Source organism: Aulonocara sp. 'chitande type north' Nkhata Bay, linkage group LG11, assembly GCF_057382095.1.
Source record: "Aulonocara sp. 'chitande type north' Nkhata Bay isolate Kocher_YH1m ecotype deep benthic linkage group LG11, A_spYH_male_GT1.1, whole genome shotgun sequence".
Classification (NCBI taxonomy): Eukaryota; Metazoa; Chordata; class Actinopteri; order Cichliformes; family Cichlidae; genus Aulonocara; species Aulonocara sp. 'chitande type north' Nkhata Bay.
Genome location: NC_141354.1, coordinates 34,058,614 through 34,071,632, shown reverse-complemented (window position 1 = coordinate 34,071,632; position 13,019 = coordinate 34,058,614). Strand labels below are relative to the sequence as shown.

Here is a 13,019-nt window from a genome sequence, read left to right as displayed (position 1 = left end):
CAGAAACAGGTGCAACCATTAACTGATGGAACAGTCAACGAGTCACTAATCCACCGCTGTATCACATGGCTTCATATTCAGGCTGGACAATCACCAGTTAATCATCTGATTGACTAAATTTGTTCCTTTTATCGCAAGTTGAATTCTGTACAAAAGCACTTTGTAGTTGATTTTGTTCTTCTGGATGCAGCGTTTTCAGTGGGAGAAACATTTCATCACTTACCCAAGTGACTTCTTCAGTCTCAGCTGATTTGTGAAACAGCTGCAATCAAGAGATGAGATAAGAGTCCATCTTTCACCATCTCAGGCCCCCTCCTCAGTTCAGCCACCGTTGTTTCCTTTTCACATAAATGGCCTCCTTGACTCTATGCTCAAACCAGCCTTCCTCCCTGTGCACATCTTCATCACTGAATGAGTGGCCTGACAGGGTAGCTCCTCCATGTTGCGCTGTGTTTGGTTTCCTCTTGAACTTCATCGTGTACACCATATCGCTCTGTTTCAGGTAGGAAACTGGGTCTTTGCGGTGGATGAATCTTTGGAGTTTTTTGGTCTTTAAAAGTCATTGAGACTGTTTTGAAAAAATGTGTCTCGGCTGTTCCGAAACTCCTGATTCATAACGGATCGCCAATGGTTCTTGCTTAGGCAGCATTTTTCCGTCTTCTCTCCTGGATTGCCTGGAGTGTTCTCCAAGCCTCTTCCCAGCTTCCCATGCCCAGCTGGGATAACCACATTTACTCAGGGCTTCTTTGATATGATGTTCTTCTGCTTCCCAGTCCACTGGGATGCTGTTCACTCGCTTACAGCTTTGATTGCAGCCATTCTCCAACTCTCTGTGAACAGTTCTCATGGCCACAAATCAATGGCGATGACAATTTGCATATTAATGATCATGAAACTACCCTCATGGCTCATTCTTAGGAAATGGTGCTAGATTCCGTCATTATGTATTTGTAGTGCTTATAAAATTTGGGAAACATGCAGTTAGCTGAGACTGAAGAAGTCACTTGATGAGTGATGAAACGTTTCTCCCACTGAAAACACTGAATTCAGATTAACAGAATCAACTTTTGGGGGGATTTCATCAAGACAAAGCATTTTGATTTTCTTTGTATATTATTCTAGGTCAAGCAGTCTAAATTCAGTAAGGTCAGAAGGCATGATTTTCTGTTACGCTTTTGTAGTAATATTCATTCATAAAAAAGGATACGTGGTAAGTTTTTATTAAAAGGTAGTCAAATGCTTCCACCTAGTGGAAAATCAGTGAACTGAAAAGTCCAGCTAATGCTGTAGCTCTTTGGGAATTAAACTATGCTATGTTTTTACATTTACAACTTAAATAGTCAACTTTAAATTGGTTCTGTGCCTAGCTTCATCCCTCGAGTTATGTGCCTTACTGTACAGCTTGCTGTATCAAACAAAAAGTGTTCGTCTGGGCTAGAAATGAGTGAAAAAGCAGCCAATTTCTAAAGACTTGGAGAATTTTAGTTTTAGTATAGTACTGTACTAGCATAGCACTGTGCATCTAAGAAAGCTTTGGGCTTCTCAGTATTAGCACCAAATGTGACTCTCTCTGTGGACTCACTGTCTCCAGGCCCAGCAAGACTAGCAGGGGGATGGTGGTCATCCCTCCCTGGATCCACTCTTCCAGTGATACAGTACCATCGTGATCGTAGTCAATCTCCTGCATCATTTCCTGAAGGATCTACAGTAAAAACAACAACAACAAAAAAAACCATATTGAGTTGAGTACACATGATTGTCTCAGGCTAGTAAGCAATATTTTCATGCATACTCTATTTCTCAAGCAACATAGGGTATGAATATACTCCTTACTGGTTTCAGCTCAGTCACATCCCATTCCAGGTACTCTGCGACATGCATCATCTGGGAGACAATGTGCTCTAACTCCTGCGGCGACACCACAGACGGTCATTATAGGCACAAAAACACTGTGTTTACCTTTCTGTATGTCGCAGCCTTAAGTTAATGTCACTAAATTTCTTTGGCATGAATAGACTGATGAACAGCTCGTAATAGCAGGTTGGAAATGTCATTCTTCTGCAGAGAAGAGTTGCACACAGCAAAAACAAAGGCAGTGTGGGAAGCACTCTGAAGCTGAAGGTTTAATTACAATGGTTGGTTTTTGGGGGCAGAGGCGGGTGATGTTATTATCTAGTACCACACTGAATCACTATGATGCACTTAGGATATCTTTAAAAACTAGAGTGTATGAGTGTAAATGAAGAGTTCATACTGTTTTTTCATTTTCTCTTAAATTCTGAGTATGAGTTGGGTCCCACTGAATGGCTATCTCTGCCTACATTTGTATTCTCTCTGCCCTCTCATTAGTCCTCTGTTTTCTATTATGCTTTCTATCTGCCGTCCAATAATGGGTGAGAGATGACTAATAATTGAATACGTTACCAAACCCACTCCACCTTCTCTATCTCCCTTTTAACCCTTTAATTTAAACCCCCACCCCCTCCTACACACTCTGGACAGATAATGAGCAGTGCTCTTTCATTCATAACTATGTCCAATCCACAGATTTTACTCATCCCTGTTTTTCTCCATTACTCTTCCCATTTCATCCATTAATTTACTTAATTTATTTAAATGATTTTGTTGATGGAGAAACAGACATACAGAGAAATAGAATCTGATGGACAGAAATGATTAAAAAAAATGGAGATTAACTGATAACATTTAGAAAAAAAGATCAAGGGAGAAGAACTGAAGAAGAAAATACAGAGATATTAGAAAGATAATCAGCAAAAAACGTTATCTTACGTTTACAAAAGACAGCTTGCAAATCATATAGTCTATTATTATGAATCCACCCTTGAAACCATCGACTATCATCTGATGATAGTTTAGCTGTTAAATATTATAATTTTTTACTTAAAAAGTTATCTAAGTGGTGAACAGAGCTGGATATCTGTTACCTGACAGAAAAAAAGTCTCAGAAACCCTGAAAAACTGAAAATCTATGTCATCGGACAAGCCACTGGATTGCTTAAATGCTCACTGACCACTTTATGACAGTAGATATTCCTTGTTAGTACTAGTTTGGACCACTTTTTGTTTCCAGAATTAACTTTATTCTTCATGTCATAAATCCAACAAAGGGGCTGGAAACATCCCTCAGAGACTTTGCTGCATATTGACACGATAGTATCATACAGTTGCTGCAAATCCATGATAGGAATTTCCCATTCCACCACATTCCAAGGGTGTTCTATAGGATCTGGTGACTGTGGAGGCAATTTAAGTACAGTGAACTCATTATCATGTTCAAGAAGCCAGGTAACATTTTCCCAGTGTTTGGTTTGATGGATGGATGGATGGATGAATGGATGGATGGAGACTTTTATTTGTCACATGCAAAGTTTACACCTGCAGTGAAATAGGACCCCTCCAACCATGCATCCAAAGCACAGACATCACATGGGAAGATAGGTCTAATTTTGTTGAGCCCGTGTGAATTTCAGCCTCAGATTCCTGTTCTTAGCCAAGTTAGTGTTGCCTTCCTATTACAACAAACTAATCCGGCCATTCTCCACTGACCTCTGGCATCAACAAGCCATTTCTCCCCATATAATTGCTGGATTTTTTTCTGTTTCTCTCATATGGGTTTTCTCTATAAACTCATCTGCTTATGTGGGTAAATCACAGTAGCCAGTCAGCCATTTGTCAGTCAAGAATACTAATTGGCAAGTGGAACTTGAGCTTATATAATGTTGCATATATAATATTATCAATGCCATAAAAGCTCATAAAAAAACAATAACAAAACCATTTTGCTCATTAAAAACTAAAGTATTCTGAGGTAGGATCCTGATTTTGTAAATCAAAACAAACACTCCAAAAGGGAAATATTTACCGAGCTGTCCAAGGAGCCATTTCCATCTGTGTCGTAGAGTCGAAACATGACTATGGAGACAAAAAGAAAATGTCAGCTTATTGTAGTAACATCCTGGATTCTCCAAAGTTTCTCCGCCTTTCAGGTCAGTATTTAGTGCCACTCTAGCTTTGGCTACACTCTTCAGTGCCAATATCACGTCAGTGTACGCAGAGGAAAACCAAAGTCTTTATCTCAGCAGCTGTCTCATCAGCCTCTGAAGCTGCAACTTTAAGTGTCCCCCAATTACCATTTAAAAGTGTCACCATGGAAACGGACAGCTCCTAAATCACAGATGTGATTGATCATCTCTTAACGTCAGTAATTTTATGGCGCTGTGACAAAATCTTGAATCATTCCTCACTTCTTTATATTTTTGTGTCAAAAAGCAAGTCTTTTTTTTGTGATTTAAACCAATAATATTTCTGACCTTTATTTTTTGGTTAGTCTTGCTCTTATTTTCAGTCTGGTTCTTTGCACCTTACAGGGGAATGTATTGGACTAGTTGAACCATGATCTGTGGATCATTCAAGCATAAAAAGACCCCTTACCACCCCCCCAGGGGAGCACATAGCAGAAAATTTAGCAACTTTGTTACTAGTAGTCTGTCTACTGTTACAATTTGTTTAGTTGACTATTTAAAAAGTTTAAAAGATAGCACAGTCTGATAGGCAAAATAGTGTTTTTGTTTTTTTGAATCCCCGAAGAGTTGAACGCGTATTTCGAGACGATGTGCAGTGTGTCCTTAAAAACCGTAGGGAAACTGAGCAAGTAGAGGACAGAAAAGTAGCAGGCCTAAAATCCTATTTACAGCAGATGAGCATATAAACAGTATCTGAAAACCTGACACAGGACCCGGGAGAAGGAAAGGAAATGGTGAGAAAAGCCTGGGGTATGTCAAATTACATAAGAACTGGACTGAAAATCAGTGGCAGCAGGCCTAATGGAGTGACGAATTTAAATTTGAATATCTACAGTCATGTGTAAAACATGGTGGAGGCTGTGTCATGGTTTGGGGCCTGCATTTCAATCAGTGGTGTTGGGGATATTGTCGGAATTAATGAAATTATGAACACAGAAAGGTATCAGCAGATTATGATTCACATTGGAATTAGGCCTGCTGCATATCATATTGCCTGTTAGAAATTTTTACCTGATGCAAAACTGTCATATTGCAATGTTGTTGCAATAGCAACAGAGTCAGAACTGCATGTAAACCTTCAATGATGATTTAGTACCTAAAATGCTTCATCAAACTGCAACAAAGTGAAGTATTTTGCTAAATATGCAAGAAAACTTCCAGCTAAAGGTGGGAACCGCAAACTTGTTTCACAACTTGAGGCAAAAACACCTTACACGTAGCATATGTGCATATGTGCATCTCTTGCAGAGTTATATAAAGTTTTAAGCACTTCTCTACTTTTAATTTTCCAGGAAAAATACTAGCTAGACGTCTTTGGTGTTTGCACCTGAAAGGAGCCCAGACCTTATTTGCTTATTGAAGCAGTGGGGGAACATCTTGACAGGGAACAGCACAAAAGCCAGCATCACCCAAAGACTTTTGTAATATCCTCCAAGAAGTTTGAAGAACTACTTAAAAGCTTGTCCAACATCAAAGCCAAGGGTGGCTATTTTCAAGCTAGTTATAATTGCACAAACTCTGTTTTTTTGCCTTACTATGGTATTTCCATGTATTTCTGTGTGTTTGCAGTTTTTTCGCCGCTAAAACTATTTCTAATGTTCCTTGCAAAATATAATGATATGAATGGTTTTGCACAGTACTATAAGTCCTGCTGAGCTGTGACAACAACATCAACAGGAAATGGCTGTGCACACTGTTTCAGGCTAATGCCTATAAATAGAAAAAAAACACTGCCCCACCTCCAGCCTGGCTTGGGTGCAGCACATCGTGGCTACTGACATCATCACTAAAGAGTTGATGTCACATGGCAGCTTGTCAGGCCACTAACAAGGAGCTAATTGCCAGTTTCCAGGGAAACAGAGGTGATGGTGGTGGCTGATCCTGGTGTCTGCTGTTGGGTGGAGGTTGAGGGTGTTAGAAGGGGGTGACTGTAGTGATCAAAGAGGACCCAAAAGTAAAGAGAGCGAAAAGGGTGTTGACATGATACCATGTAGTACAAATGGGCTGAAATAAGAAAAGAAATTTCTTTCAAACATACAAATCTTTAAAATAATTGTGACTGCAAATAAGTTCAAATGTATCTTCACTCAAACCCAGCTGTTTCCTGATTACTATTCAGGTCATTGTTATCATCTAAAAGAAAAATGAGAACTACATTTTATGGACTTTGGTGAGGCCAGTTAAAACTGTAAACAGGGATCAAACATAAATAACGGCAGTGTGACAGTTGTAAGTGAAACTTGATATGTGTCCCAGGAGGTCTGCATTGAAAATAAATAAATAATTTTTAAAAAGTTAATTAATAAAAAACTTACTCACCTTTAACAAACTGCCAAAATTAATTTTCCCCCACAGAAACAGCTTTAATAAGCCACAACTTGATTAAGTTTGCATCCACATTTAGTAGAAAGTGTGGGTGCATTGCTGTATATGTGTACTACTGCCCCCTGTTTATTAGTGGAATAATGTTACTACAAACCCTTCACTACACATTTTATTTCAGAAATAAATATTAGGTATAAATAATTAAATGATATAAACTACCTTTTATTTAAAAATCAACAATAAAAAGAAAAAACGGTATTGTAAGTTTTTGTTAGTTTTGACCTTTAATCATTTTGTTATCATAAGAAGTGTTTTCTTAAAGTTTTTAATGGCCTGTAGCAAAAATACCTGAAAGTGGGAATTTTTAAATTTATTTTTATTGTCTTTCTCATTTTTATTTGTACATTTACATGCAATTTGTATTTTTTTAAAGCTATTTTAATTTTTAATGAACCTGATGTAAATAAAGCAGCACATATGTGTCTAAGAACCACTTTAAATCTGTGCTGTGCCTTTTCAAACAGTCCAGAAGAGGGAGCCATCCTCTACCGAAATAACATGTTAAAGCCCACAGCGGTTTACAGGGACAGGGTGCAGCAATGACACATCACCCGTAGTTAATTCCATAATGTGTTCCCAGTCACAGGTACCATCTGCTGAATTATTTAATAATCCCCTTTGCTTAATGGGAGCAACATTACTCGATAATTTAGCAGAAGCATGAGCATTATAGCAACACAGAAAAAACGGCTGCTGTCCAATTGAGAAAACGTTGTGAATAATATATGCAATGACTGCAATTAAGAGGTGTGTCAATAGACTGCCAAAATGAGGTATCAAACACCTGTTGGTGAAGCTTTATGGGAGCTCAGAAGATCACTTTAAAAGAAGGTGATCTGCATTAAGACAGAAAGTGGAGATGCAGAAAAAAAGATTGATTTTTACATTTATAATAAAATAGGCATTTAGGCTGTGGCCAGATTAGAACCTCTGAGTTTAGAAAACCCAAAATGTTAATGGCTGATAAGACTGGCTGCAAGAGGAAACATTTTACCTTAATTCGTTTTAAGTAAAGAATAATGCAATAAGAAAAAAAATTCGGTTGAATGCACTTCTTAATTACCAAAAACATCTCAGGAAAGTCTGACTCACTCAGATAAAATGCTGAGAAAAAAAAGCAAACCAAACAAAGAAACCAGCAGGTACAAAGTTATTAAGGAAATATTTTGACTGCAACAAGACAGTTTGAGTTGAGTATTTTACTAATTGTTGAGCATCATTTATAATAAAGGGAACTAACTGCTAATTTCCAATTCCATAATTTTATTCTTGGACTCTAATCAAGGAGTTTTGGATGATTCGATCCATCCAATTTCTTACAGAACCAGTTTTAGCTTCTTTCTTCCTTCTTCCGACCCAACTTTCTTGTCATCGGCCAACCAAACAAAAAGTTTGAACAGCAGGTGGGTTTCTGTTAGTAGATTATATATACATTAGAGTAAAAAGTTTAGAAACAGCTTCTCATTTAATGTTTTTTCTTTATTTTTACTACTTTATACATTGTAGACACATACTGAAGACATCAGATATATGAAGCAATTTATATGGAATTATGTAAAGAAAAATGTCAAGAAATTATGTCAAGAAAAATTTTATAAATAACTCTAAATATGTTTTATATTTTGGATTCCTCAAAGTAGTCTCCCTTTGCTTTGTTGACATCAGTTGTGTTGTACAGAAGTCAGGTTAGTACACAGCTGAGAGCCCTATTTGACAACTGATAGAATTCATATTATGGCAAGAACCAATCAGCTAAGTAAAGAGAAACGACAGTCCATCATTACTTTAAGAACTGAAGGTCAGTCAGTCTGGAAAATTGCTAAAAATTTGAATGTGTCTCCAAGTGGAGTCGTAAAAACCATCAAGCGCTAAGATGAAACTGGCTCACATGAGGACCACCCCCAGAAAGGAAGATCAAGAATCATCTCTGCTGCAGAGGATAAATTCATCCGAGTCACCATCCCCAGAAATTGCAAGTTAACAGCACCTCAGATTAGAGCACAGATACAGTGGCTTGCAAAAGTATTCGGCCCCCTTGAACTTTTCCACATTTTGTCACATTACAGCCACAAACATGAATCAATTTTATTGGAATTCCCCGTGAAAGACCAACACAAAGTGGTGTACACGTGAGAAGTGGAACGAAAATCATACACGATTCCAAACATTTTTTACAAATAAATAACTGAAAAGTGGGGTGTGCGTAATTATTCAGCCCCCTTTGGTCTGAGTGCAGTCAGTTGCCCATAGACATTGCCTGATGAGTGCTAATGACTAGATAGAGTGCACCTGTGTGTAATCTAATGTCAGTACAAATACAGCTGCTCTGTGACGGCCTCAGAGGTTGTCTAAGAGAATATTGGGAGCAACAACACCATGAAGTCCAAAGAACACACCAGACAGGTCAGGGATAAAATTATTGAGAAATTTAAAGCAGGCTTAGGCTACAAAAAGATTTCCCAAGCCTTGAACATCCCACGGAGCACTGTTCAAGCGATCATTCAGAAATGGAAGGAGTATAGCACAACTGTAAACCTACCAAGACAAGGCCGTCCACCTACAGTGGGGCAAAAAAGTATTTAGTCAGCCACCGATTGTGCAAATTCCTCCACCTAAAATGATGACAGAGGTCAGTAATTTGCACCAGAGGTATACTTCAACTGTGAGAGACAGAATGTGAAAAAAAAAAATCCATGAATCCACATGGTAGGATTTGTAAAGAATTTATTCGTAAATCAGGGTGGAAAATAAGTATTTGGTCAATAACAAAAATACAACTCAATACTTTGTAACATAACCTTTGTTGGCAATAACAGAGGTCAAACGTTTACTATAGGTCTTTACCAGGTTTGCACACACAGTAGCTGGTATTTTGGCCCATTCCTCCATGCAGATCTTCTCGAGAGCAGTGATGTTTTGGGGCTGTCGCCGAGCAACACGGACTTTCAACTCCCGCCACAGATTTTCTATGGGGTTGAGGTCTGGAGACTGGCTAGGCCACTCCAGGACTTTCAAATGCTTCTTACGGAGCCACTCCTTTGTTGCCCGGGCGGTGTGTTTTGGATCATTGTCATGTTGGAAGACCCAGCCTCGTTTCATCTTCAAAGTTCTCACTGATGGAAGGAGGTTTTGGCTCAAAATCTCACGATACATGGCCCCATTCATTCTGTCCTTAACACGGATCAGTCGTCCTGTCCCCTTGGCAGAAAAACAGCCCCATAGCATGATGTTTCCACCCCCATGCTTCACAGTAGGTATGGTGTTCTTGGGATGCAACTCAGTATTCGTCTTCCTCCAAACACGACGAGTTGAGTTTATACCAAAAAGTTCTACTTTGGTTTCATCTGACCACATGACATTCTCCCAATCCTCTGCTGTATCATCCATGTGCTCTCTGGCAAACTTCAGACGGGCCTGGACATGCACTGGCTTCAGCAGCGGAACACGTCTGGCACTGCGGGATTTGATTCCCTGCCGTTGTAGTGTGTTACTGATGGTGACCTTTGTTACTTTGGTCCCAGCTCTCTGCAGGTCATTCACCAGGTCCCCCCGTGTGGTTCTGGGATCTTTGCTCACCGTTCTCATGATCATTTTGACCCCACGGGATGAGATCTTGCGTGGAGCCCCAGATCGAGGGAGATTATCAGTGGTCTTGTATGTCTTCCATTTTCTGATGATTGCTCCCACAGTTGATTTTTTCACACCAAGCTGCTTGCCTACTTACATACTTTTCCTGGTGTCCTTCGAAAGCTCTTTGGTCTTGGCCATGGTGGAGTTTGGAGTCTGACTGTTTGAGGCTGTGGACAGGTGTCTTTTATACAGATGATGAGTTCAAACAGGTGCCATTCATACAGGTAACGAGTGGGGAACAGAAAAGCTTCTTACAGAAGACGTTACAGGTCTGTGAGAGCCAGAGATTTTCCTTGTTTGAGGTGACCAAATACTTATTTTCCACCCTAATTTACGAATAAATTCTTTACAAATCCTACCATGTGGATTCATGGATTTTTTTTTCACATTCTGTCTCTCACAGTTGAAGTGTACCTCTGGTGCAAATTACTGACCTCTGTCATCATTTTAAGTGGGGGAACTTGCACAATCGGTGGCTGACTAAATACTTTTTTGCCCCACTGTAAACTCACAGGCCGAACAAGGAGAGCGCTGATCAGAAATGCAGCCAAGAGGCCCATGGTGACTCTGGACGAGCTGCAGAGATCTACAGCTCAGGTGGGGGAATCTGTCCATAGGACAACTATTAGTCGTGCACTGCACAAAGTTGGCCTTTATGGAAGAGTGGCAAGAAGAAAGCCATTGTTAACAGAAAACCATAAGAAGTCCCGTTTGCAGTTTGCCACAAGCCATGTGGGGACACAGCAAACATGTGGAAGAAGGTGCTCTGGTCAGATGAGACCAAAATGGAACTTTTTGGCCAAAATGCAAAACGCTGTGTGTGGAGGAAAACTAACACTGCACATCACTCTGAACACACCATCCCCACTGTCAAATATGGTGGTGGCAGCATCATGCTCTGGGGGGGCTTCTCTTCAGCGGGGACAGGGAAGCTGTCAGAGTTGATGGGAAGATGGATGGAGCCAAATACAGGGCAACCTTGGAAGAAAACCTCTTGCAGTCTGCAAAAGACTTGAGACTGGGGCGGAGGTTCACCTTCCAGCAGGACAACGACCCTAAACATAAAGCCAGGGCAACAATGGAATGGTTTCAAACAAAACATATCCATGTGTTAGAATGGCCCAGTCAAAGTCCAGATCGAAATCCAATCGAGAATCTGTGGCAAGATCTGAAAACTGCTGTTCACAAACGCTGTCCATCTAATCTGACTGAGCTGGAGCTGTTTTGCAAAGAAGAATGGGCAAAGATTTCAGTCTCTAGATGTGCAAAGCTGGTAGAGACGTACCCTAAAAGACTGGCAGCTGTAACTGCAGCAAAAGGTGGTTCTACAAAGTATTGCCTCAGGGGGCAGAATAATTGCACACACCCCACTTTTCAGTTATTTATTTGTAAAAAATGTTTGGAATCATGAATGATTTTCGTTCCACTTCTCACGTGTGCACCACTTTGTGTTGGTCCTTCACGGGGAATTCCAATAAAATTGATTCATGTTTGTGGCTGTAAGGTGACAAAATGTGGAAAAATTCAAGGGGGCTGAATACTTTTGCAAGCCATTGTAAATGCAAGACAGAGTTCCCGTAGCAGGCATGTTTCTACATCAATTGTTCAAAGGAGACTGCGTGAATCAGGCCGTTTTTGTCAAATAGCTGCTATTAAACTACTGCTAAGAAAAAGCAACAAACTGAAGAGATTTGTTTGGGCCAAGAAACCCAAGGAATGGACATTCGACCAGTGGAAATCTGTGCTTTGGTCTGATGAGTCCAAATTTGAGATCTTGTTGGAAAACCATTTCAATTGACTACCTCATGAAGCAAAGTTTTTATCACTCAAATTATACTTCAAAGTAGTTTAAAAGAAATTGGACTATATACAGACAAACTCCTACTGGATACAAAAAAATTAAAAAAATAAAGCTGCACTGAATCCTCACCAAAACATGAATGGGTCTATATGAACATTTACTATTGCAACAGGAAATATATTACATTAAAAAAAATCTTCTTTGGGTATTCGTTAAAAAAAGTCTACCACTGAAATATTTTTAGATTTAAGAATTCCACAAATCTTTCATCAAAGCCCAAACAGAAAAAGAAAATGTGAAAAACTGGCTGAGCTAAACATCCATAGGCAAGTCAAGGACCGAGAGCTTTTCAGAGCACAATCACAGCTTGAGAACAAAGGTCAACATTTTTCAAACCTTTACTGAAGGTTCTTTTTAAGGTTGTCCCCACACTTAAAAAAGCACATTCAGAAGGAACCACTTCACACTGTTACGAGTCTTTTTCTAGATCTCATTCAGTTCACAGAGATGTGTTTTAACACTGGTTATTTTTTGACCATGAGTTATTTTTTTGACCAAAGAGTCACAGTTTCTTAACAGAAAGGTTGGTACATATGAGGCATGTGTGGTTTATTATTATTTTGCTAATAAGCACACACTAGAGCATGCATCCACAGACAAAGAGATATCGCTTTGCCAGGAGTCACTGCCTTGCTCCCTCTCACTCTCTTGTCTTTTTCACTGGGCTTCAGTTTGACCTTATTTGGCCTGAAAAACTGCTTTTCACCCACTGAGCTCTAACAACCAGTGACATTTCTTCTGCCTACTGGTACCTCAGTTGTTTGGCATCTGCATTTTATCTTTTTATTTGTATATTCAAGGTTCCCAGTGTTTTTTGCATATTGCATAGTGTTAGGAGAAGTACAATCACTATCTGCACATTACTGCTGATGTTTACTGCATATTAACATAGGCCCCAGACATGTGACATAGGATGATACTCACATTCAAGCTTGTCCTCAGGACGCCCACCCTCTAGCAAGGAGAGGTAACACACAATGTCCTTAAGCTGCACTGTATCTAGGGGCCTGGGCAGAGTAGGGGTCTTCAGAGGGGTGGAGTTGCCTTTGATCAGCTTTAGTCCTGCAGGACCAACACATGAAAGGTTAAAACATCCTTTA

General features: G+C 39.6%; 1 protein-coding gene across 2 annotated transcripts in view; it reads right to left on the bottom strand.

Annotated features, from left to right (window-relative positions):
* Positions 1 to 13,019, bottom strand: part of dgkb (diacylglycerol kinase, beta) — an 80,291-nt gene that overhangs the window by 50,612 nt on the left and 16,660 nt on the right. For both annotated transcript variants that reach the window (XM_086312276.1, XM_086312277.1), the window contains 4 exons: positions 12,844 to 12,981; positions 3,884 to 3,933; positions 1,834 to 1,908; positions 1,583 to 1,702 (listed from right to left, as the gene is read on the bottom strand). In XM_086312276.1, the coding sequence (XP_086168402.1) occupies positions 1,583 to 1,702; positions 1,834 to 1,908; positions 3,884 to 3,933; positions 12,844 to 12,981 (383 nt within the window). The remainder of the gene's footprint in view (positions 1 to 1,582; positions 1,703 to 1,833; positions 1,909 to 3,883; positions 3,934 to 12,843; positions 12,982 to 13,019) is intronic.